Source organism: Carcharodon carcharias, chromosome 12 (genome assembly GCF_017639515.1).
Source record: "Carcharodon carcharias isolate sCarCar2 chromosome 12, sCarCar2.pri, whole genome shotgun sequence".
NCBI classification, from domain to species: Eukaryota; Metazoa; Chordata; class Chondrichthyes; order Lamniformes; family Lamnidae; genus Carcharodon; species Carcharodon carcharias.
The window spans coordinates 26,464,492-26,492,224 of record NC_054478.1 but is presented as its reverse complement, the minus strand read 5'-3'; the positions used below and the strand labels follow the sequence as shown (position 1 = coordinate 26,492,224).

The following is a 27,733-nucleotide window of genomic DNA, read 5'->3' as shown; positions in this document are numbered from 1 at the left end:
GAATCTGGGCCAAGGGTTTGACATCTCTGCTCTAACATGGCATTGGACACCTACATTAATCCTCAAGCAGACAATTCTCTGAAAGAAGACACCAGTTGAATGACAGCTGAACTTACTGGCATTGATCAAAGGCCGTGCCATCTAAACATACCAGCAACCTTACTAGCTGCTCATTTTAACATTAAAATGCATGATTACCATTCGCAATATATTTTTGCTCCAGTGAAAATCTGCACATTCCGCTGAGTTGGTGCTTCTGATAATTGTGCTTTTAAAGTGTAATACATCCCATAGTTTGGATGAAAGCATGCATGATGCCAGCAGAAATCTAATTCTAAACTATTATTTCAGTGCACTTAACTTTAATAAAGGAGTCATGGTCAATGTTGAAGTGTTTAAATAAAACCCTTTCATTAGCTGCTTATCAGGTTTAGCCGTGTTTACTAGGACCTGCATTATAGGACCTGCATTATAGCTTTTCATTGCAGAGAAGTCATGCTGGTGTTACTTAATAAGATCATAACAACATAAGAATTAGGAGCACGAGTTAGCCATTTGTACCAACGAGTCTACTCTGCCATTCAATAAGATCATGGCTGATCTGATTGTGGTGCTAACTCCACTCTCCTGCCTTCCATCCCCGCTCCTCCCCTACCCTCACCTACTCACACCCCACTGATTTTTAAGTAAACTCATTCTGCATCTGTATCAAGAAACTGGCTTGAGAGTTATTACATGACTTTTAGAGAGAAACACTACCATTGCATGCCATGAAAATAAGATGCATAGAATCATATAAAAGTTACAGTGCGGAAAGAGGCCATTTAGCCCATTGTGTCTGTGCTGGCCGTAAAAGTAAAATAAAAGAAACTGGCCGGTCATTTTTAATCTCATTTTCCAGCACTTGGTCCGTCGGCATGCAGGCCCAGGTACCTTTTAAATGAGTTGAGACTTTCAGCCTCAACCACCAATTTAGGTAATGAATTCTAGACGCCTACTCCCTCTGGGTGAAAAAGTTTTTCCTCATGTCCCCTCTAATCCTTCTACCAATCACCTTAAGTCTATGCCCCCTCCTAATTGACTCTTCAGCTAGGGGAAGCAAGTCTTTACTGTCTACCCCATCTAGGACCCTCATAATTATGTACACCTCAATTAGCTCACTCCTCAGCCTCCTCTGTTCTAAGGAAAACAACCCTAGCCAATCCAATCTTTCCTTATGGCTGCAATTTTCAAGCCCTGCCAACATTCTTGTAAATCTCCTCTGTACTCTCTCCAGAGCAATTATGTCCTTCCTGTAATATGGTGACCAGAACTGTACACAAAATGCCAGCTGTGGCCTAACCCCCAGTGTTTTATACAGTTCCAGCATTACATCCCTGCTTTTGTATTCAATACTTCGTCCACCAAAGGAAATCATTCCATATGCTCTCTTTACCACCTTATCCACCTGTCCTGTCGCATTCAGGGACCTGTGGATATGCACTCAAAGGCTTCTCGTTTCCTCAACCCCTCTCAAAACCCTCCCATTTATTGAGTATTCTCTTGCTTTGTTTGCCCTCCCCAAATACATTGCCTCATACTTTTCGAGATTGAATTCTATTTGCCAGTTTTCTGCCCACTCAACCAAACCATTGATATTCTGGAAACAACAGTTATCCTCTTCAGTATGAACTGTGTGGCCAATTTTTTGTGTCACCTGCAAATTACCCAATCATGCCTCTCACATTTAAGTCCAAATCATTAATATATATGACAAGCAGCAAGGGCCCCACCACTGAGCCCTGTAGAATGCCACTGGAAACCGCCTTCCACTCGCAAAATCATCCATCAACCATTACCCTTTGTTCCCTGTCGCTGAGCCAATTTTGTTCCCAACGCACCACCTTCATCTGTATCCCATGGGATCTCACTTTTCTGACCAGTCTGTCAGGTAGGACCTTGTTAAATGCCTTACTGAAATTCATGTAGACAAGATCCACTGCAGTACCATCATCAATCATCCTTGTTGCTTTCTCAAAAAATTCTATTGAGTTATCAAGACATGATCCTCCGCCAATAAAACCATGCTGACCATCCCTGATGAATCTGTGCCTTTCTAAGTGCCAGTTTACCCTGTCTCTCAGAAGTGATTCAAATGATTTTCCCACCACCTAAGTCAGACTGACTGACCTATAAAATTTGGCCCATCCCTCTCACCCGCTTTAAATATTAGTATACCGTTCTCAGACCTCCAATTCTCTGGTACTTTGTCTGTATCTAGTGAGGATTGGAAAACTATCCTCAGAGTATCCATTATTTCCTCCCTGGCTTTAACGACATGGGGTACAATCCATCCAGCCCTGGTGATTTATCCATTTTCAAAAATGCCAGTCCCTCCAGTACTTCCTCTCTCACTATACTTATTGTGTTTAGTATTTCACACCCCTCCCCTTTACCTAGAATATCTACATCATCCCTCCCCTTAGTGAAGACAGAAACAAATACTCATTGAAAACCCTGCCCACACCTTCAGCATCAATGCACAAGTTGCCGTAAATGCCTCCGATAGGCCCTACCCATTCCTTAGTTATTCTTTTGCTTTTAATGTACTGGTAAACATCTTTGGATTTTCTTAGACGTTACCTGCCAATATTTTCTCGTATCCTGTCTTTGCTTTCTTAATTTCTTTTTTTACTTCGTCCCTGTACCTTTTATACTGCTCTAGGCTTCCTACAGTATTAAGTTTTTGTGACTGTGATAAGCTTTCTTTTTCTGCTTTATCTCATCCTGTATGCTTCTGGATAACCAGGGGGCTCTAGATTTGGCAGTACCACCCTTTTTCTTTGTGGGGACATGTCTACACTGTGCCCGTAGAATCTCACTTTTGAATGCCTGCCACTGACTTGACACTGTTTTCCCTTCTAGTAGCTGCATCCAGTCCACTTTTGCTAGTTCGTCTCAGCTTTGTAAAATTTGTCTTCCCTCAACTTAGAACTTTCACTCCTATTCTACATTTGTCCTTTACCATAATGATGCTAAATCTAGCTGTATTATGGTCACTATCTCTAAAATGGTCCCCCACTTCTATTTCATCCACTTGCCCAGCTTCATTTCCAAAAATTAAATCTAAAATTGCATCCCCTGTCGTTGGGCTTGTTAAGTGCTGGCTGAAAAAGTGCTCTTGAATGCAATTCAAGAATCTTGTGCCCTCTTTGCCCTTCAGACTGTTTGTATTCCAATTGATTTTAGGGTAGTTCAAATCCCCAACTGTTACTGCCCTATTGTTTTTGCACTCAGAAATTTGCTTACACATATTTACCAAAGCCCCATTCATCATGTTTCCCACTGTGCCTTGTACAATGTCAACTATAAGCTACAATAATATGCTATTTATTTGGTCAAGGTGTCTTAGTGAACGAGACCTCTAAAGGTCAAACATATAGGAGCAGATTTGTGAGTGAACCCCTAACCGAAGAATGTGAAGGAAACAGTTAGGTATGTTTTTGATTCTGGTGCTAGTCCACATCTGCCAGATTTATCGAAATTCAGTTTCAGTTCAACTCCAGCCATGAAAAATTCTGGCCCGGATTTTCCTCTTGGATTTGTGAAATGCAAGTCGGCCCTTCTGCGGCTCCTGAAATACACACCCGACTGATGATGACTGTTCCCAGGATTTTAGTTTATACATGCAAGAGGCAGCTTCCATGTGCAGGTTGCAGCAGATGAGCAGTGCAGGAAGAGTGTGCGTGTGGAGGCGCGCTGCTAAGAAGGTGCGTCTGGGTTCTCAGGGATGGCAGCCCAGCTACCATCATCATTCTTATGTTCCCAAACCTCATTCTCACCCAATCCCCCCATGCCTCTACTTATCCTCCATGCCCCTTTCTTAAACTTAGACTGAGATGACATCCCTTGTCTAGAGATGCGTGAGGCAGGCAAAGTGCCGCTTACATCTGTTTCCATAGCTTATTCTTTCCTGGAACACGACATTAGCTTGCAGCCAGAGACTCTAGGTTGAGGGGTGCCTGTCCTCATCAAGCATGGCTGACTGGGAGTCTCTCCCATTCCACCTGCTGTAGGCACGTTGGAAGGAATTGCAAGTTGCAAATCAGCCTGTTTGGCTGCATTATGAAAGCACATTCCATGGCCTGCAAGTCCTGGAGTGGGACTTGAACCCAGAGATTCGAACTCAGATGTAGTGACAGGCCACAAGATCATGCTTCCTCTATGTCTTCTCATATTCCCCATTCCCCCTCTATGACCCCTCATATGTTACCATGACCCATCCATGCCTGCCATGTATCCTCCATAGCCAGTTGCCCAGAATCCACAATCTAATCATCAGGAACTATGAAATAACAATGGGTGAAGGTGAAAAATCCCTATAATAATCTAATAAAACTCTCATTCAAATCTCTGTCATTGATACTGCAGAAAAGAGCTAGTCCAATAGAAAAAATGTTTAACCCCTAAATTGTCATTAAATTGTGTAAATAAGTAACTATGTATTCAGAAGCCACATCAAAGGCAGATTGTGTTATTATAACCTTTTAAAACTGTCAATCACCCATGTGAGCAGCTGTGTCAACAGAGATGAGTATGCCAGCAACCTTTGGAACTCAGCCAAGTATTTAAAATTACCACAGCTATCAAAACATGAGTTTTCAGCTCCACACTCTGAAACTGACAGACACAATGGTGTTGAATTTAAATTTCAAAGCAGATTACCATGGAGTGGAGCCAATGTATTTTTGTTTACTTTCAACAGCAGAGCAATTTTTTTTCAAAGTTAAAAAAACCTCCAGGCATTTAAATCACAGTTTAAAGCATAACAGGAAACTTTCCCAGCACACTTTTCTGCAGCTTTGAATGCATTATGATGTTTTCTCCAGTGAGAAAAGTACTGCAATGCATTCAACACTTAGACAATGCTAGTCAATGTAATGGTCAATGCACCTTTGCATGACAGAGCCCTATGATCTATCACTGCATTAAAAATACATCTACAGCACAATACAGCATCTAATAATGACATTTGAGGTGTTGAAATGTTTAACATTCAACTGTCAAAAAGTTCTTGCCTCATTAGCAGGCTTCCCTCAGTACTCACAAATTTCCAGGAGGTGCATGTGTTTTGGGCTTCTACAACCAATAGCAGCGCAGGGACATAGCGTGGGGAAGGAAATTCAATTTTCCTATGGTCTTCATAAAGACAGCCCTGGCCTCAGTAGATGTGCATTTCATTTTGCATCCAAGGCCTTCCTGACCAGAGAAAAGGCCAGAAGAAGATAGTGTAGAGCAGGAAGGCAGGAGAAATTTGATTTTGCTGCCAAAGAAATCACGCTTCCAGGTTTCTTGACCTGATTCCCGCCTCCATTGGGGGACGAAATTCCAGCCCATGGACTTAGAATCAGATGTACAATTTTTAAATTTGTGAACACCACCAAATAGAGGCTATAATCAACACCAAGAAAGAATGCCCTACAACGCAAGACAAAATTTAGAAAAATGCAGAATGGGCCTTAGGAACAAAGGAATGGACAAAGGAATTACATCTCAGGTATATAAAATGCAAAATATGAATGCAAAACGTGCATCAGAACATATTTTCTTTGCAGTTTATAATTCAGCATAACTCTCTGTAGCTAGCATACTGTCTATACTTGTGTGATTCATATTTTCAATACCGCAAGTAATATTGTTATTACAGCAAGAATGTGCAACAATTATCCTTGAAATTAGATCAATACAGTTCTCTGCAGCTGAAAGCATGAGTACTGAATCCTGTGTTGCCTGCCTAGTGTCAGGATTGCAGGGGGACTTGGGGTGGGAGGGGAAGGATCCAGTTGTCTTGGTCCATGTGGGTACCAATGACATAGGTAGGACAATGAAAAATGTTCTGCTGGGGGAATATAAGCAGCTAGAGGCAGCAGGGTGGATGAGTGAACTGATCATGGCACTGTGGTCCAGCAAGCCATTCAAGTTGGGGGGGGGGCACAGAAAATAGGAAAGCACTGGTAGCAGTGGACAGTATCATCAGGGGAATGGACACAGTTCTCTGCAGCTGAGACCGTTAGTCCAGAAGGTTGTGTTGCCTGCCTGATATCAGGGTTCGGGACATCTCCTCTGGGATGAAGAGGAACTTGCAGTGGGAGGAGAACCAGTTGTTGTGGTCTACTTGGGTACCAAAGGCATAGTTAGGACTACAAAAGAGGTTCTGCTTAGCAATTAGAAACAGCATGTGGCTAAATTAGAAAGCAGACCCACAAAGATAGCAATCTCTGGACTACTGCCCAAGCTACGAGCAAATTGGCATAAATAAATAAGATTAGAGAGTTGAATGCGTGACTCAAAGATTGGTCTGGGAGAAGTTGGTTTTGATTCGTGGGGCACTGGCACCAGTTCTGTGGAAAGAGGGAGCTGTACTGTTGGGATGGCCTTCACCTGAACCACACTGGAACCAGTGTCTGGTGCGTCATATAACTAGGGCTATAGACATGGCTTTAAACTAAATAGTGAGGGAGAGGATTCATATGGGGGTCCAAGGTTGATACAGTTGGCAAAGAAACAGCGGGAAACATGTAAAGAAACAATACAAATGTTCAACAAAAATATATTCCATCGATAAGCATCCTCAAAAAACTAATAAATTTGTTAAACGCACTTCCCTTTCATAAAATCATGTTGATTTATTCTATGAAAGAATGCTCTACAAAGCAAGATGACATTTTTAAAAAATGCAGAATGGGCCTATAATTGACAAAGGAATTTCAATGTAAATGTGATGTGGTACATCTCAAGTAAGAATATAAAATGCAAAATATGCATTAAAACATACTTTCTTTGCAGTCTATGATTCAGCACAACTCTCTGTGGCTAATATACAATAAGTCTTTCTATACTTGTGTGATTCGTATCTCCAATACCACCAATAATATTGTTATTGCAGCAAGAATGTGCAACAATTATTCTTGAAATTAGATCAATACAGTTCTCTGCAGCTGAAAGCATGAGTACTGAAGGCTGTGTTGCCTGCCTAGTGCCAGGGTTGCAGGGGGACTTGGAGCGGGAGGGGAAGGATCCAGTTTCCATTGTCCGTGTGGGTACCAATGACATCAGTAGGACTATGAAAGAGATACTGCTGGGGGAATATAAGCAGCTGAAGGCTGCCGGGTGGTTGAGTAAACTGACCATGGCACCGTGCCACCGCAAGCCATTCAAGTAGGGGCAGAAAATAGGAAAGCAGTGGTAGCAGGGGACCGTTCCAAAACCTAAGGAATTTTGGAAAATCATGACCAGCACATCCCCTATCTCTGCACTTAGCTCTTTTAAAACACTAGGATGTAGGCCATTGGGTCCTGGGGACTTGTTAGATTTTAGTCCCTTGAATTCTCCAGTACTTTTTTTATGCTTATTTCAATTGCCTTAATTTCTTCATTCTTATTAGCCTCAGGTTATTCTCTAATTCTATTGTGTAACTTCTACTGTGAAGACAGGCACAAAATAGTTGTTTAATGTCTCTGCCATTTCCTCATTTCCCACGATACTTTCCCCTCACTCTGCGTCTAGGGAACCAACGTTTACTTTAGCTACTCTCTTACTCTCTATACACTTTTAAACTCACAATCTGTTTATATATTTCTAGCTAGTTTACTCTCATATTCTATTTTATTTTCCTTTTTTATCCACTTGTTGGTGGCCCTTTGCTGATTTCTAAAACAATCCCAATCCTCAGACCTACTACTATGCTTCACAACATTATGAGCCTCTTCTCTTAATCTAATACTCCCCTTAACCTCCTTAGTAGGAGGTTATAGGCTGTGGATGGATCTTTCTCACCAGCCCCGGCAGATTGGAAGTTGGCAAACTACCACAGCTATTCAAGAAAGGAGGGAGAGGGGAAACAAGGAACCCCGGGACAGTTGACCTGACATCAGCCATCAGAAAAATCCTGAAATCTATTATTATGGAAGTCTTAACAATAAACTTAGAAAACCATAGAATGATTAGAAGAAATCAACATGATTTTATGGAAAGGAAGTGCGTTTAACAAATTTATTAGTTTTTTGAGGATGCGATTAGTTGGGTAGTTAAAACTAACCTGTAGCTGTAGCATTATTCGGGGTCACATTTTGTTTTTTAACACTCTGGTGAAGTGTCTTGAGTTGGTTTGCTATGTTAAGAGCTCTGTATAAATGCAGATTGTTGTATGCATGCCAGTCGCCATTCAGTACATCAGTCAAGTGTCCATTCCTTATATGCAAAGTAATATAGCCAGGTTAAGTGAATGGTTAACAAGATGACGGATGGAGTGTAATGTGGGGAAGTTTACAAATTGGTCATAAGAATGGGAAAACAAAATATTTTCTAAAAGGCATGAAATGTGTAAATGTTGATATTCAGAGAGGTATGGGTGTGCTCATACAAGAACACAAAAAGTTATCGTGGAGGTAGCCGGTGATGCTCACATCCGATGAATGATTTTTTATAAAAAGGTACAGCGAGCAATTGGGAAAACAAATGGCTTGTTGGGCCGGAACTTTCTGTCTCCATCGGGTGTCGTGGTGGGTGTGAGCGGAAAATATGGCGGGAAGGCCAAAAATTGGTTTCACACCATTGTGAAACCAGTTTGCGATTGTCTGCTCCGCCTGTCAATGGCGGACTGCGTTTCCTGCCGCCGGGCGTCGGGAACGCCATTTTAGTATACCTGGAATCACCCCCCACGTCAAATTTACCGCCCACGTCGGCGGGAAAACACACCGGCCCAGAACACACCCTGACAAGAGTGACCTGCAGAAGTCGGGACTTACCGTTAGGGCCTTGCTCAAATTGTGGACTTTCGAGGAGCAGAAGATGCTGGAGCCTTACAGCTACCGTACCCTGGCGGAACATGTACCTCGCATGCTGGTCAATTTATATGGACATGGTTCCGCTGCGAAGCAGCTCATGAAAGGTGGAAGGCGACTGTTGATATCTGGCATCTGCTTTGGGACATTAGTGTCTTGGCCATTCTCTGCCCCGGATAATCATTGAGAGGGTTGAGGGGAAGGTCCAGCTGTGAGTGGGAGTGGAAGATGTACCGGGTTCGGGCTGAGAGAGGAAGGTGTCCTGGGTGAGGTAAGGAGGGTGGGGGAATAATGGGGGTGGGGTGAGGTTAGGAGGGGAAGAGGGTGTAACAGGGAGGAAGGTGTAAGAGGGGAGAATGTGGCAACTGAGGAGGTAGGTGTAAGGGGGGAAGGAAGGTGTAAGGGAAGGAGTTCGAATGGCAGGGGGATGGAGTTGGGGGGAGAGGAAGGTGCCCGGAGAGGGGAAGGAGTCCAGGGGAAGGAAGGAGTTGGGGGGTGTGTGGAAGGAGTAAGGGTGGAGAATGAAATAAGGAAGGGTATGTCCAGGTGAACGAGCAAGGGAGGGCTCTGTGGAGTTTATGATTATCTTCCGGGGAGTGAAATGAGGGTGGGAGTGTCAGGAGGGAATGGTGAGTTTGAGAGGGAGCAGAGGGAGCCAATAGGGTGGGAGGGTAATTGTGCAACAGTAGCAGTAGAAGGGACAGCGAGGGTGGTTGGTGAGACTCGGAGGGAGACACGGTACCTGAGGATTGGAAGAAGGAGTTCGGGGAGGTCAATGTGGTTGATGGTGGGATTCTCGGGTAGATAGGGAACGTGCATGTTCACCTGACCATCCCAGAAAGGAGAGGGTTCTAGCTGGTAGGTAATGTTGGGGAGATGGAAGGTGATGCCAGGGGTATAAACAGTGATGGGGGAAATGACATGGGTGACTGGGGGAGGGGGAAGCTGAAGACATACTAAACTACCAACATTCGAAAATGACAGGAGCCTCCTGTTGGGCAGGCACAGGTGCTGCATGGGAGTGCGATCAGTGGGTGGGCAGAGATGCAGGTCAGCTCAGATGGACAACTGAAAGAGAACCCCAGAAGGCAGCATTGAAAATGCTCAGGGCATTGAAATGAGTGTAATAGAGGAAGGCTCCACAGACATGGGAGAGTGCTTGCACGAGGCTTTGAAAGGCCCTATCGCACACACACTTCTCCCTCCAGAGTCTCTCGTGGTCTGGCTGTGTGCAGTTGAACCCGCTAGTGGGGAATGGGAATGCAGGGGGAGGACTCGCGAAGCCTGTAAATGAAGCTGAAAGACACCATTACGTATTATTCAGTGAAAGTAAATATATTTTCAGATTGTAAGTGACAAAATGTGTTCACCCATGCAATTAACTTTTCAAGGCCTACCACTTCATCTAGATGCTGCCCTGACATCTGCAAGAGGGGTGGGGATAGCTTGTGCAATGGTTGGCCCTGTTCTCTCTGATGACTTTGGCATGGAACCTCAGGAGAGCTGAGGCCTTCAGGGCCCCGACTTGCTTTGGCTGCCCTCCTTCAGAGGATGAGGTTGCAGGGGGGGTCACAGGAAAAGGAGACTTGGAGCGGGAGGACAGCTTCCGAGATTCCTGAGTGGATGACCCAGGGGTGTCCAGCTGCTGCCCCTTCCTTCCTTCCTGGAGCCCCCGGCCCTACTCCTTGAGGGGAAGGATGTCATGGTGACCCGCTTCCCTCTCGCGTTGCCACTGCAGGAACTCACCCATGGCTACCGCGATGGAGTGCAGGTCTGCAAGCAGCTCCACGTTCTGCTGGACCAAGATCTCCATGGCATCTGCCAGTCTTCCCATGGTGAACTCCATACACGCACATGTGGGCACCACTTCACCAGAAGATGGATGCACTCCTCCAACTCGCAAGCTACTCTGTTGAGGGCTTCCAATGTCTCTGCTTGATGTTGCCGGCCTTCTGCTGACTCTCCATGATGAGCTGGAAAGCCGAATCCAGAGACTTGTCATCTGACTTGGACCTCACAGATGCCTCTTCCCCAACTGTCCTTTGAGTGCCTTTTTCTTGGCTGAACCTGCCCTCCTCAATCATTTTAAGATCTAACGCAAGTGTGGAAAGCCTCCAACATCTAAGCCTGAAGCTACAATCTACATGGAACCAAAGCTGAGAAAGCTCACTTTTAATTTGACTGTCCAGGGTGTGCGCTTTGCCTGGGTCTTTTTAAATCTATGTGTTTTACTGTTACCTTAATGGAGGCATAACTGGGAGGTAGATTAACTAGGAGTTATCATAATAGTAATTTGTAAACATATTTATGTGCTTAAAATCATTTTTTTAATTAATAAAGGTGTAATTTAATTTTGTAAGAAAGTTATAAGATTCAGTGGCCTTAATACTACTGAATTCAAGGCACACAGCTCAAAACAAAAACAAATTGTAAAATAGCTGTGGCATTTGTTTCAAGTTTCCCTCTGGGATCTGAACAGGTCTGCATTTACCATCATCTGTACCTTAACATGGAGGCAGTATAGTAAAGATTCATCAAATTGGCCCATGGAATGAAAGGGGTTGTCATATGATGAGAGGCTGAGTAAATTGGGTCTGTATTCTCTGGACTTCAGAAGAATGAAAGGTGACCTCTTTGAAACATTCAGGATTATGAAATGGCTCAACAGGGTAGATCCTGAGACATTGTTTTATGGGGCAAGGGAATCTAGAAAAGCGGGGTGGGGGGGGGGGTACAGTTTCAGGATAAGGAGAAAATCATTTAGGACTGAAAGGAGGAGAAATTTCTTCACTCAAAGGATTGTGAATCTTTGGAATTCTCTGCTCGAGAGGGTTGTGGATGCTCCATTGTTGACTATATTTAAAGCTGAGATTGCCAGATGTCTGGATGGGTTTGAAGCCCGAAATCAGCCATGATCATATTGAATGGTGGAACTAGCTCAGTGAACTTATTCTCCTGCTCATGTTCCTGAGTAATTTGTACATCATTCATCTTTGATGAGCTGCACATGGTCTGCAAGGATGCAATTACAAACCAACTTGGATTCTTTAGCATCATTATAATAACGTGTGACCAGAGCTCAGTAACATTTTGCTAATGGTGACAAATTCCTGCATAGTTAATTTCTTCATGGGATGTGGCAATCACTGGCAATGCCAGCATTTGGTGCCCATCCTTAATTGCCCTTGAATTGAGTGGCTTGATAGGCTGTTTCAGAGGGCATTTAAGAGTCAACCACATTGTTGTGGATGTAGAATCACATGTAGGCTGACCAGGTAAGGATGGCAGAAGCAGATGAGTTTTTATGACAATTGATGATAGTTTCACGGTCACCATTGCTGTGACTAGTTTTATAATTCCAGATTTATTAATTGCATTTAAATTCCACTAGTTGCCATGGTGGGATTTGAACCCATGTTCCCAGTACATTAGCCTGGATCACCATCAGAGACATTACCTCAATGCCACTGTCTTCCCCTATTTTATTTTTTTTTAATTTTTCTGTAATAAGACCAGCTAATGAAACCATAGCTCATATGAATGGAAATTCTCCTTCAGTTACAAATGTTAATTCTAACGAAGGGGAGGTCAGTCAATATCTAATTGATTTTGTTTGAGAAAAGTATATAAAATAATAGAGTTTCTGCCTAATGTACGGTAACTGCATAGTTCTAATTACATCTTGGATCCAAAAATAAAGCCTCTCTTCTCCAGTTGCACATATAATTAATATCCAAACTCTCTGCATTTGAATGCATGAAGAAATATTGCCTACCGTTGGATACTTTTGATTTCCACCAGTGTGTGGACTTTTAAGTGTAATGTTCGTTGCCGTCGGTTGCCCATCGATTTGAGGAAGACGTCTATTCAGGGTTGTGAGTTTCTGCCATTGGTCTTCATGTGACTGAACAGGCCGATTCTCGACCCACAGTTCTTTGGGCAGTTGGGGCTAGACGTCTCATGAGGTAGGAGGGTCCGGAGAGCAGGATGCTTGCAAAGGCCCACCAGCTTTGCTTTTGATTTCCAAATTGTGCATACTTTTAAGTGTAATGTTTGTAGTTTTTTAAGTAATGTGCAACCTGCATAAATTCCAATTGGGATGTTCATGTTCATCTAAAGATCTTAGTTTTATGCCCAGTTCAGTTATTTGGAGATCGGATCACCCAGCTGTGAAACAAATACCTTTCCCATTACTCAACAGATAAAAGCATTGCAATACAGATGAGGAAAACCTCAGCTTTGATGCCTGGCTTTTGCTGATTTTAATTACAGTCAGTCAGGGAAATAGTGAGGTTGCTGCAGTGATCAAACATGATGACTATGGTTGTGTCACGACAACAATACTAAACTTTAAAATTCTTATCCTTGTTTTCAAATCCCTCCACCCTCCAACATCTCTGCACTCCACCAATTCTGGCCTCTTGCATATCCCTGATTTTAATTGCTCCAAAATTGGCGGTTGTACCTTCTGCTGCCTAGGCCGCAACTTCTGAAGTTCTCTTCCTAAACCTCTCCACCTTCTAAGACACCCCTTAAAGCTGATCTCTCTGACAACATTTTTTTTTTCACTTGTCTTAATATCCCCTTATGCTGCTCGGTGCCAAATTTTGTCTCCTGTGGAAAGCAGTGAAATGTTTTACAACATTAAATGCACTATATACATGTAAGTTATTGTTGCTGTAACCCAAAGGTTGTGAGTTCGACTACAGCGATCGGAAATCAGAGTCCACATCTTTAATGTACGTTATGAGAAAGCATCAGTCCCTGTGGTACACTGTTTTCTACCTTTTGCCAGTCTGCGTGGCTTCTTTTAACCGCCAGCCTCTCTTTTCAGTTTTGTAACCAGTTTGTTGTCCATTCTATTACCTGTGCCCTGACTCCACTTGCTCTGACTTTAGTCATTAGTCCACTATTTGTTGCCTTATCAAAGACCGTTTGCAAAGCAAAATGTATTACATTTATAACATTGCCCTTTTCCACTATTTCTTTTACTTCTAGAAATAATTCAAAAGAGTTTGATCAAATGTGATCTTTCCTTTTGAAATCCACGCTGACTATTCATTATATTTTCAATTTTTAGATAGATTGCTACTATACCATTGAGGAAAGATCCCATTATCTTTCTTACTACTGACATTAAGCTAACTAGCCTATATATACCTGGACTTATCTATCTCCCTTTTTAAATGTAGACATATCATTGGCTGCCCGCCAGTCCTCTGGCACTATTCACTTCTCTAATGAATTGTTATATATAATGTAATAGTTTCTGTGCTATCTCTTCCCTAACTTATTTTAATATGCAAGGACACTCTTGGTAAAAGCCACTTTAGGCTCCCCGATGGCTCAGTTGATATGTCCCTGACTTAATGTGGAACTAAGCCACAGGTTCGATCTGCAGTCTATGTTGGATTAACTGGCCTCATGAAAATGTATGAAGCTCAGGCTGAATTGAAAGTGCAGAATTTATCTGTGCTGTATAAGCTTTACTGATAATTCCTCATCCCTGGATCATGATAATTAACTGAAGCAAATATAGAAATGGTTACTATTTGTAATTAATTACAGCTTAATGGTGTGCATCACATGAAGAGTTCCAGTTTAAAAGCAGACCCAAGAGAATAAATTGAAAATCAGACCATGTTTAGTCCAGTACAGGAATTCTGTCACTTCTGTGAATATCATCATAACTAATTTGGATGTATAGTTCTCACACAGTGCTTATATTTTTGAAAGACCTTCCTTGAGATTCTTACCCTGGTTAGTTTATACACATTTCAACACCTAATGCATTGTGTGGGCAACTGTCTTGACAGCGAGTGTATGACTGGGGTGAACATCAGGCCTGAGGCCTGTCATTTTCTCACCTGACCTCCCCATATGCTGGTATATTTCAGTAGGTTAGCGATGAGGAGTGTGAAACCTTTGTGAAGCACCTTTCTATGTAGAAGATGCTATATAATGTTGTTCTTCATAGACCCCCTCTTAACCAGGGGTGTACTCAGGGTACTTGTAGCTCCTTCAGAGTTCTGTTACTGAGATTAGCCACGTAAGTACACATGAGGACTGAATCTTGGATTTTCATGTCCTGCACACTCCGCTGTCCCTTTGTCACCCATGACGCCCAACTTTTTCAATGTGATCGCCCTCTTCCCTTCCAGTTCCACCCTAGCTTAATTCCGACACCTCCAGAACTATTTGGCCTGTACCTTATTTCATACAAGAACCTAGAGAGTGAAGTTTCTTCACCGTGGCTGGGTCAAAATCCTGAACTTGCTTCCTAACAGCACTTGTTGTTCCTACACCACAGGGACTGCAGCAGTTCAAGAAGGCAGTTCATCACCACCTTCTCAAGTGTAATCAGGGATGGACGATATATGCTGGCCTGGCCAGCAACGCCCACACCCTCTGAATGAATATATAAAAAAAACTCACCACCAATGCCTTCTCCTTCTCAAGCATTGATATACCTTTAGAATCCCAATCTTTACATCTTTCTCAAGGTGCAGTATGCATCATAATTTACTCTTTAAATTCTGGTTTATTGTGCATTTTCCTTCTTGTTAGCAAGGTCTTTGATCCTCATGTTCCTTCAATCAGGAATTCTGTTCTCAAACTCCTGGTATCCCTTCCCCCAGCCCCGACCCACACCTTCAAAAGCCTTCTCCAATCCTGTCTCTTTCACTTCACCCATCCCAACGAATATCTCTCTTCTCAGTTATCACTGCTTTCTATGTAAAATACCTTGGGACATTTTGTTATGACAGAATTATTAGTTGTTTTGGTTCTGCTCTGAGTAATAGAATCTTCAAAGCAGCGGATTGGAACTATTTCAAAGATGACATATGCAAACTATCATCCCCTGCTCTCCATTACAACAAATAATTCCTAATGACCTTATTCTTTGAAATGCAAGTTGAACAAAGTGAAGTGCAGATCAGCTCTCGAAGAAAAAATGTAGGCTCTTTTGCATTGCTGGGAAGTCCTGAAACACAGTTAATGTGTTTCTTTTGAGGTGTGGTGATGTAGGAAATGTAGCAGCAAATTTTTGCAAGGTCCCACAACCAGCAATGAGATAAACGATGATATAATTTATTATTTTAAGTAGTGTACTTTTGCGATGAATGTCATCATGGACACTAGGACACTTTTGTCCATCTTCTGACTTGTCATGGAAGCTGTTACTTTCCATTTCAGAGGACAGGTAGAATATTGACGACACGGACGACACACAAATGCCTTGGGTGGAATCATCCCAGATTTGCACTAATTGCAGTAGTGGGTTGGTAAAACAACGCAATGGTGGCTTGTCATGCCATATCATCCCAAACTCATCACATTAATTATGCATTCCAGGGAAACACGCCATTTCCATGGTGGGCGGGTTCTGATTCGCCCACCACACCATCACCTCGCCACTCCATCACACCAGGCACCACATGTAAAGTACAGCCCCGTACACACCTCTCAATGCTTCCAGCCCAGGAATGCTGCACATAAGACATGACCCTGGAAGGCAAGAAGCCTGCAGCCCCCAGGTTTATTGACATGTCCCTTTAGCTCTTATGGACACTCTGGAGGTCCACTGTGATGTCATCTACCCCCGCTCTGGCTGCAGAAGAGGCAGCAGCATTACCACTCTGGCTTGGTAGGTGATGGCAGTGATGATCAGTGCCAATGCTGCACAGAAGAGATTGGCCATCCAATTCAGATAGGGGACAAATGATGTAATCTGTGCCGCCAGGTTAAGACAACCATCTCATCACTCTAAACTCACACACTCAAGCCCATCACACATTCACTGGCATCTCACTCACTGCCAGCTCAAGGGACATCACAACCCATTCTCAAACGTATACCCTCACATGTCCACCTGGCCTCATCTCCTCTGGACACTGCCTCCTCAGCCATCACTAGCTTGAGGCCACTTGTACAAATCAACATGTGCCCCCCACACAAACCCTGGGATACCCTCCTTCCTCAGTACAACCCTTACCCTGCAGCCTCTTCTCTTGCCTGAAGCCACCTCTCCCCCTTCCCCAAGCAAGGCCTTGCCCTACAGCCGTACAAAGTCACCAGTGCCTTACAGCTGCTCTGTTAAGTGGAGACCTGTCCATGAGACCCTCTAAAAGTGCTGTGGTTCTGTCTGCGAAGCTTGGCACTGATGACTTCGAGTACTGCCCGAAGCAGGGTAGGCAAACAAACCTCGAAGCCCCGAGCAAAGTGCAGCTCACCAGGTGCACATCGCTTTTGCATGCAGTTGTGAAACACATTGGCGTACGATCACGCGGGTGGACAATCTAGCGAGGAGCGATGAGTCCGGCGGGCTGGCCTTTTAATGATATGCAGACGCATTACAATGAGGTTGCCGACGTCCAATGGCAGGGAACGTGGCCCACCATCGACAGGCTGAGCGGACGATTGCGTGACATTATGAAACTGATTTTTGGCCTTTTCGCTGTATTGTCCGCACATGTTACTGAATACGCCCGACACCAGCAGGCATGGACAATTCTGCCCCTTGTTGATAATCCTCCAAGATGTTTCACCAAAAAGTAATTAGACAAAATTTGATATCGAGCCAAAGGATGAGATTGTTAAAGGGGTGCCTTTAGTGAGGGTTATAAGAGATAGAGGCAGAAGGGTTTAGGGGTGGAGTTCCAGAGATTAGGGCCTACACAGTTGAATAAATATCCATCAATGGTGGGGCAAAAGGAATGAGGATGTACAAAAGGCCATATTTGGGGGAATTGAGAGCCCACAGAGGGCTGAGAGTTACACAATGTTACATAAACGGTTGGGGTGGGTGTGCGGTGGTGTGAGGCATGAAGGGATTTAGACACAGGATGAGATTCCTAAATTTGGGGTGTTGTAGACTGAGAGCTAATACTGGCTTTTGAATGATTTAAAGTTCATGAGATGATGGCGGATGGAAGACATTGCAATTCTGCCCTGGCCATCTTGCCAAGTGAAAAACTAGATATTGGCTGGTAACATCATTTATATTTTATCTGCTGTACAGAATGCATTTATTTCTGAAGCAGAGATATCAATGAGAGCAACTTGCCCTTGATCCATGTAATGCAGCTTTGAGGTTTAATACCTTGTTTCAATACCTCAGAAATACTGTACTCAAAACGATATGCTATTGCTAATGAAGTGACACTACAGTGATCCAGTGCAATAAAGGAGATACAGAGTATCAAAATTAATATAAATACATTACAGCACGTTTTGATAATGTGCTTTCAGCAGCTTCCTCGATGTCATCTTCAATTTAATTAAATTCACACATGAAACTTCATTTCACATTCATGAATGCAAAGAATTAGCCTGTGCCTGCTTGTCAGCACCACGCCCCCTCCACCAATCCCCACCACCCCATAATATTCTTAACACTTCTTGATCTCTTTTTGTTTCCCTCTGGAATTTTATGTCAAACAATCAGAGCAAAATATTAATTTCATAGAAACTCCAAGAAGAATTGTTAGCTGTTGTTAGCAAGAGGGGGAAAAAATGTCACCAAGGGAATAACCTACTTTTTGAATTTAATTGGATTTAATTAACATACTACTCAGTTGAGAATCCGCCACAGTTTGCAAGCTTATCTACGCAGCTTTCTTTAAAGAGAATTATCCCTCTCTCAGTTAATCCATCTTTTTTATTAAAGGTTTAGAATCCTTTAATGGATTTAATGCTACAATTAAGTAAACACTTTTTGCTGGTGTGTTAAGTGATGGTCTGGGCTCATAGTATCATACTTCCCTCTGTCACAAGGTTATGAGTTCATATCCCACTCCAGACACTTCAGCACATAATGTCAGCTGACACTTCATTGCAGGAAAGAGGCACTGCTGCACTCAGATGTGTTGTCTGATGGATGACATATCCCTGCTCCATCTTCATCTTTTTCCACCTCTCTACAACCTTTGAAGCAGTTGGCATACCACCTTCCTCCAATGCTGCCCCTTACTGATAACATTGTGGATCTGTGTCTGTGTTCCTCCAGTTCTGGTTCCTTACTCATTCCCAACTTCATTGCACCAGCACTGGGAGCCATGCATCGAGCTGTTCAGGCCATAAGCTCTGGAACTCCCTCCCTAAACCTCTCTGCCTCTCTTAGCTCTCTCCTGCATTAAGACAGTCCTTAAAACTTGCCTCTTTGACTAGACTTTTTGTTGCCTGTACAAATAATTCCTTATGTGGCTTGGTGTTTACAACACTCCAAAATACACCTTGAGGCATTGCCAGACTAGGAACCATTGAAGGTCAGTGAGTTTTTCAGCAGATTTTTGAATGAGCCGAGGGTTATGGCGGGTGAAGGTTTTGAGGCCAGCTAGGACAACACTGGAATAGTCAGGTCCAGAGGTAACAAAGGAAATGGTTGAGGGTTTCAGCAGCAGATGAGCTGAGGTAGGGATGAAGATGGACGATGTTACAGAGGTGGGAGTCGAGGGTCTTGGCGAGAAGAGGATATGGGGTCAGTAGCTCAGCTGAAGATCAAATCGGATGAGGTTGTGAACAGTCTAGCTCAGTGTCAGACAGTAGCCAGGGAAAGCAGCAGAGTATATGGCCATGGAACAGAAGGAACATGACTTCAGTCTTCCTAATATTTAATTAGAGGATACTGCTACTCATCAATACAATGTACTGGACAAGCAGTGTGACAAATCAGACTGATTGGAAATTTAAAGAGGTGATGTTTGAGGTGGAGCTGGGTGTCGACAGCGAACATGTGAAATTGTTTGAAGTACCATGGAGCTCTCATGTGGAAAATTTATTTAAAGTATTGCCATCGATAACACACCTCAGCATCAGAATTATGACTAAAAAAAAACACTGACGTTTTGTCTATTAAGACATCAGTTAACATTAGCTATTAAATTTTACGTTTAGTATGTGTGTGTTTTTAATTACCCAGGTGATTAATCTTTGAGGTTACATTTCAGTCGATGGAATGTTATATCTGTTGTTCCTGAAACTAGGGTACCAACGCAACATAGGAACAAACATTGCTAGGTGCAAAAAAAAACCAAGGACAGAATATTACGCTCTTGGATTTAACCCACTTTGAGCGCGGGTTCTGTCCTCTGGTTCTACTCCTCCATGTACATTTGCTATCAGTTGTGTGTAAAACCATTTATCTGAAAGACACCACTTTACAATACAAGTGTTATCACATTTCTGGTTAATTTTATTCATGTTATTCCACACAGATTTGTGGTAACTGAGTACGTGGAAGTCAGTTTTGCGTGTGAAATAACTGAAATAGAATCTGTTTTTTAGTATAATGTCAACCTGTATCTAATGCTCTGTTCAACAATTCAAGAGACTTTCTAGTCATCTTATGTGGAGAAGCTTCAAACTATTCAGAGTACCCTCAATTAATAAAATTATGTTTTATGACAATAATGCAGAGGACAATCTCTTGAGCTAAATTTTGTTTTTTTTTCAGGTAAGGTATGAAATAATAAAACCATTTCAACTTATTCTTGGAGTATCATATATGACAAAAACACTTACTGATAATCCTCTTTCCCTCTTTTACAATTTAATATGCAGTATAAATATCAATGATAAGGTCATGGACACTTAACCCAAGGCTGCTAGAGGGCAATGCCAAGCTAGACAGGGAAAATCAGAGGGGTGAGTCTCCATCACAGCTCACATAGTTAAGTGCCAGATTAGCTATACCTGAGGAGCAGAGTGCCCATCCTGCCAACATGTCACTTTTAAATTGTATACTAGTGTTCCTAAGTTGCTTGTGGCCCTGGCTGGTCTTCCCCTTTCTACCTTCTATAAGCTTAAACTCATCCAAAACACTGTTTCCCATATCCTATCATGGAATTTGTCTGTTCACCCATCTTACCTCTGTACTATCCGACCTACAGTGACTCCCAGCCTAAAACACCTCAATTTTAAAATTCTCATCCTTATATCTGAGTCCGTCCCTGGCCTCGCCCCTCCCTCTTTCTGTGTCTTTCCCCAACCTTTCAACCCTTTGAGATCTCTGCGCTCCTCCAATTCTGGCCTATTGCACATCCTCAGTTTTTTTTCCCTTAGCCATTGGCGGCCAGCTGTCTAGCCCTGCAGCTCTGGAATCTACTCCCTAAACATCCCCATCGCTGAGAATTAATTTTATCTGAAATCGCTCTTGTGAAGAGACTCACAGTGTTTCTTGTTCTTCTTTATCATGTTAAGTATGCAACTTAGATTAAAATTGTTGTCCAAGCATGTGGTAGTCTTACAGTGTTTGAGCTGTTTCTCTCCTTTTAATGTTTGGATTCAACGGATAGTTCACTGTACACAGCATCTTCTCGTTAATCCTAATCACGTCACTCACAGCCTGATATTAACTGGTGGCCGTGCCTTAGTTATAAACAATTGCATGGTGCTGATCCCAGCTCCAAGACTGAAGCCTGCATATATGGAAATTCTTCTCATCCTGTACGAGCTATGACCCCTCACTGGTCTTTAAGCTCCAAAAGCTAGAGAATACTTAACCTGGTTTACGGAGATGGCTTTGCTCTGCTGTTCAGTGCGATGCAATAGCAGCTTTAGTGAAAACACAGTTGAAAATTATAGCTTATGCTTTTACACTCCAAATTCTGTGCTATTAACTTTCTCTCCTCTCCTTAAAGTCCCCATTGCCATGCATCATCCCTTAACTTGAGAGCAAAGTGTCAGCCTACGTGTCCTCTACCGCTGCCTCTTTTGAGGCAAGTGGTAATGGCACCCAAATGATATAATTTACATTTAATCCCCATTATGTGCATCTGCGAGAAGCTCATCCCAAAGAAGATCAAGCTGGTTTTGCAATGGATAGGCAATTTACTCTGACAGATTAACACCTCTGCAATAATGAAAATTCATCCCAAAAATAAGTAGCTATCAGTAACTCTCCAAGAAGCTACCTTCTGCTATATATATATATATATATATATATATATATAAGCCACAAAGGCGTAATCAAGAAACCCGGAGAAGAGTCAGCGGCTATACCTTGTGCCAGCTCTGAAAGAGCTCTTTGAGAGAGCTGTCCAATTACTATCATTTCCCCACCTTTGTCTCGTAGCCCTACAGTTTTTTTAACTTCACATATTTATATGATTGCTTTCAGAAAGTGATTATATTGCATCTGCTTACATCGTCCTGTCAGGCAGTGAAGTCCAAATCGTAAGTCGCTGCTTAAAAAAAAGTCTCTGCATCTCAGCATTAGTTCCTTTGCCATTTACCTTTAATTTGTCCTTTGGTTATGAACTCTTCTGCTATCACTGAAAAGAGTTTCCCCTTATTTACTGTAACAAAACTCTAATGATGTCGTACATAGGTGATGAAACACAGAGGAAATTATTGGAATCTAGTTCCCAATTTGTGACCAGGCTTCAGCTGTGGTTCCTTCGTAATGTTGAAGGAGTTGGGGGTGGGGGGGTTTGGGTGGGGGTGTGATGATAGAAGAGAAAAATGGAGCGATGCAACCTGTGTAAGTCATTATCTTATGTGCTGTTGATCTTACAGAGTCAGACATGGCTGATTTTGACGGTAGAAGCTCGCTGCTCTACAGATTCAACAAAAAGAGTGTGAGCACAGTAAAGGACATGATTTCCCTGAAGTTCAAGACGTTACAAAGTGATGGAGTGGTCCTGCACGGAGAGGGTCAACGGGGAGATTACATCACGCTGGAACTCAAGAAAGGCAAACTGTCACTGCAGATCAATCTAGGTATGGATCTTGTTGCGTTACTGTAAGCGTTTCACTCTTCCAAGAACCGAAGCTTCTTGGGGTATCTCCTGAACCCGAAAAAAAACCCCCACCCTACTCCCCACCTTCAGGAAATAAGTAATAAAGAGCTCTTGAGGATTCCTAAGTATTTTCAGCAAACATTGATATCTTTCCCCCGTTATTCACCTCGAAACATCAGCTACATAGAATTAAAAATCAGGTTCAACCAACAAGATGACCTGAATTTGAAAGATGTGACAAAACATGAGGAGTTATGACCTTTGCCTAGCACGCACTTTGCCAAATGAGGCTTGCTAGCTAAAAGTTAATGAGGGCCGAAGCACATATATTTGATTTGTCAAAGCATTTCTGATTCTGTAAGAAAAACAAAAACATGCTAAAATTGCAAGACAGGCCCATTGGGTTCTGAGAGAAACATCATAAATTATTTTGTGCCAACTTCTATATCAGAGCTGGCACTAACAGGCAGGAGAAGCCATTTTATTGGGACTGATGAGGAAATGCCCAAGAAAACATAGGGAAGAACGATAACTGGGAGATCAAATGTTAAGATCTGCAAACAGCTTTTACAAAGAGACACCTAAACACTTGACTAACTTGTTAACCAATCTATAATACTCGAAACATATGATATAAGTGATAGAATGGCTGCCTTTGACCTGATTGTGCAATCTTGCAGCTAGTATCATCTTGTTTATAGGTTATTAACAGTCTCCTAATTCAATGTTGGATTTTTTTTTTGATTTTTCTCCTTTGTTTCTTATGGTAAACCCTAGGCGATGCAAAGCTGCAATCTGTTAATGGTCACACCTCAGTCACACTGGGGAGCCTGCTGGACGATCAGCACTGGCACTCCATTACAATCGAACGCTACAACAAACAAGTGAACTTCACCGTGGATAAGCACACGCAGCACTTTCGAACCAAAGGAGAGTTTGATCACCTGGATATTGATTATGAGGTACTCTTAATCTATCATGATGAGAGATGCAATGTTTTCAACTTATATCATTCCCATACGCACCTTTAAAATTTTTATTTTAAATTCTAATGCCCTGCAGCTACTTGTAGCTCACAGCTATGTCTACTTGTGACTTTTTGCCAATTCAAGGCACATTAGGCATCAGAGGATTGAGGATATATGGAGTTTATGGGTTGGAGCTTGCATCTTAACTTGTCTTATAAACTCAACATATATGACAGCAAATGTGTGAAAACAATTGAAACTTCATTAGACAGTTCTGAATGGAGAGGTCTATTGGCCATTTGATTTCTTCTAAAACCTTAGCTTTCCCATGACAGAATCTAGCTGTCTCTTAAATGATTTGGTCCTTGCCCTAATGAGTCACGCTGTCATCATTCTGATTACAATCAAAAACACTCTGGTCAGGAAGAACATGCTTCTAGATCCTAGAATTGTTTTGTTAAAATATGTGCTTTTGACATGGTCAAAGTGGGCTGCTCTACCCATGGCAATATAGGATAAGAGCTCCTATGGTGGTTAGTTGGTTCAAAGGTGACTCCCCAGGACTTGTTATGTCATTTACATTTTGATCTTTATGTAATTGCTGCACCCTTGGTGGGCTACCATCAGCTATGCTTATGCTTTGTAACTCCTTCCCTAAATCTGCCGCCTCTCTACTCCTCTCTCCTCCTTTAAGACATTCCTTAAAACCTTCCTTTTTGACCAGGTTTTTGGCCATTGTCATGATATATTCTTATGTGGCTTGGTGTTAAATTTTGTTTTATGGTGCCCATGTGAAGTGCCTTGGGACACTATTATGTTTAAAGTGCTACATATACATAAGTAGCTGTTGTTGAATATCACTGTCTGGAGTTGGTTATTTAAGAAGGTCACAAACAAGTTGAAAACAATGCACTATGACTTTTTAGAGTTTAATAGGAGCCTGGGGCTTAATCACATATTTTCTCTCTTTTGTACGAGAATGAGAAGCAGCGATTTGGTAGTGAATCTTTATCCTTCAGTTGGTGAAGTTTCATGGACGTTACTAAAAATGCAAAATAGCAATACATATGCTGCGCCAGTCTTGACCGCAATTTGATAACCGTGAAAGCTGGGAGGCATTGTTGAAATGATTGAGAAGAGATGGCTGTCCCATTTTCAAATTCTTAGATTGCACCATGAGCCTTTGATTGTTTCTTTAAGCTTTATTGTAAGGTAGCTTGTTTTCTTTTAAAAAGGAGCCTCCATCTCCACAAACAACTGGTCCTTCCAGCATCAAAATCCTGATTATTAGACAATCAGAAACTGGGTGCAGTAGTCTCGTGGTTATGCTACTTGAACTGCAATCCAAAAACCAATTTGGAGACAAGCCCTGCGGCTAGGGAATTTAAATTCAATTAATTAAGAAATCTGGAATTAAAACCTAATATCACTAATGGTAACCATTAAACTTTTTGTCATAAAAAATCCAACTGGTTCACTGGTGTTCTTTAGGGAAGGAAATCTGCCCTGCTTACCTAGTTTAGCTGATGTGTGACAGCAATGTGGTAAAACTCTTCACTGCTCTCTGAAATGTGCCTAACAACCAACCCTGTTGACTTAAAGAAGGCCGCTCACCAGCTTCTCAAGCCAGTAGTGTTGATCTTGCCAAAAAACGCCATGACCCATGAATGAGTTAAGTAAAAGCCTCCCTAAATCTGCAACCTCCTGTAATGCTCCCCCAAAACTCCGATTCTGGCTCTTGGTCAATCCCCAGCTGCCTTCGCCCCCCTGTGCTGGCTATGCCTCCAGCTGCCTTGGCTGTAAGCTGTGGAATTTCCTCCTTTAACCTCCCCGCCGCTCTCCTTTTAAGAAGTTGTTTCTAATAGACCTCTTTGACCAAACTTTTGGATATCTCTCCTAATATCTCCTTATGCGACTCGGTGTCAAACTTTGTTTGGAAATGGTCCTGCGAAGCAGCTTGGGATGTTTAAAACACTAGATAAATGCAAGTTGTTATTATGTGTGACATGTAACATTGGTATGACGCTAAACGATTGCGCAATACCGATGCAAATACTTTAAGTGGGGAATTCAACAGCAATTTGTAATATTATTAAAACAGCAACATGCATTTTATCTAACGCATTTACTGCAAAAAATAATTAAACTCTTCACAGCAGCATACTTAAAATTAATTGTATGTTGAGCAAAGAAAGAAAGTAATATTATTTATTAACAGTTTACTGCATGTGATTACTTTTGGCCTCTAAAACCTGTAATTATGAAATGTAACTATGCAAAGTAATAGAAAAAAGCTTCTGAATAGAAATAACAGAAACATTCTCCCAATGGTACAATATTCTCTGGACTGACTACAATGGGAGACAGCAATTGACTTTGGGGGAGATGGCTGTGTGGTGGTAATATCATTTACCTAGTAATCCAATGGCCTAGGCAAAGCACTTGGGGACATGGGTTCAAATCCCACCATGGCAACTCCTGAAATTTAAAGTTAATTAATAAATCTAGAATTGAAAACTAGCCTCAATAACAGCAACCATGAAACTATTGATGATTGTTATAAAAACTCATCTGCTTCACTAATATCTTTTTTTTGGGAAGGAAATCTGCCATCCTTACCTGGTCTGGCCTGCATGTGACTCCAGGCCAACAGTAATGTGGTTGACTCTTAACTGCCCTCTGCAATGGGCTAGCGAGGCACTCCGTTCAAGGGCAATGAAGGATGGGCAACAAATGCTAGCCTTACCAGCAACACCCACATCCCATGAAAGAACACAGAAAAAAATGTAATTGGTAAAAGCGCAATAATTAAACTTGTAATAAGCGCAATAATTAAACGTGTAATACCCATTCAGGTAGGTATTTTAAAATGCATGCAGTCATTAAAAGTAGCAGTCAGTGCGGGCTGAATAAAAGCAGGTTTTAGCTTCACACAGAACTATTTTCAAAATTGAAAATGATGTCAAGGGTAGGTGAAGGCATGGTGGTATTGTTGCTGTACTAGTAATCCTGAGACCCAGGGTAATGCTCTGGGAACCCGAGTTCAAATCCTGCCACGGCAGATGGTGGAATTTTAATTCAATAAAAACCTGGAACTAAAAGTCTAAGGATGACCATGAAAGCATTCATCCTCACCTGGGGTGTAAAAACCCAATCCACAGCAATGTGGTTGACTCTTAAATGCCCTCTGAAATGGCCTAGAAAGCCACTCAGTTGTACCAAACTGCTACGAAGTCATGAAAACTGAAACCACCCAGCATCGGCCTAGCCACCAGGAGTGACAATGGCAAAGTCAGGCCCTGTTGACCCTGCAAAGTCCTCCTTACTAACATCTAGAGGCTTGTACCAAAATTGGTAAAGCTGTCTCACAGACTAGTCAAGCAAAAGCCTGACATCGTCATCTTTATGGAATCATTTCCGACAGATAATGTCTCAGACCCCAGCAGCAGCGCCAGCAGAGGTGGCGGCACAGTGGTGTACAGTGAGGAGGGAGTTGCACTAGGAGTCCTCAACATTGACATCTGGCCCATGAAGTCTCATGGCATCAGTTCAAAAATGAGCAAGGAAACCCCTGTTGATTACCATGTACCAACCTCCCTCAGCTGATGAATCAGTGCTCCTCCACGTTGAACACCTCTTGGAGGAATCACTGAGGGTGGCAAGGACGCAGAATGTTCTCTGGGCGGAGGACTTCAATGTCCATCACCAAGAGTGGCTTGGTAGCACCACTACTGACCGAGCTGGCCGAGTCCTAAAGGACGTAGCTGCCAGGCGGGGTCTGCGGCAGGTGGTGAGGGAACCAACAAGGGGGAAAAACGTACTTGACCTCATCCTCACCAACCTGCCTGTCATAGATGCATCTGTCCATGACAGCATTGGTAGGAGTGACCACCGCACAGTTGTTGTGGAGACGAAGTCCCGCCTTCATATAGAGGATACCCTCCATCGTGTTGTGTGGCACAACTACCTGTGCTAAATGGGATAGATTTCAAACAGATCTAGCAACTCAAGTCTGGGCATCCATGAGACACTGTGGGTCATCAACAACAGCTGAATTGTACTTGAACGCAATCTGCAACCTCATGGCCCAGCATATCCCCCACTCTACCATTACCATCAAGCCAGGAGATCAACCCTGGTTCAATGAAGGGTGTGGGAGGGCATGCCAGGAGCAGCACCAGGCATATCTAAAAATGAGGTG

General features: G+C 42.6%; 1 protein-coding gene across 1 annotated transcript in view; it reads left to right on the top strand.

Moving 5' to 3' along the window:
• LOC121284659 (contactin-associated protein-like 5) overlaps positions 1-27,733 on the top strand; it is a 1,009,875-nt gene that overhangs the window by 373,248 nt on the left and 608,894 nt on the right. The window contains exons 5-6 of the mRNA XM_041200217.1: positions 22,341-22,544; positions 23,342-23,526. Of these exons, the coding sequence (XP_041056151.1) occupies positions 22,341-22,544; positions 23,342-23,526 (389 nt within the window). The remainder of the gene's footprint in view (positions 1-22,340; positions 22,545-23,341; positions 23,527-27,733) is intronic.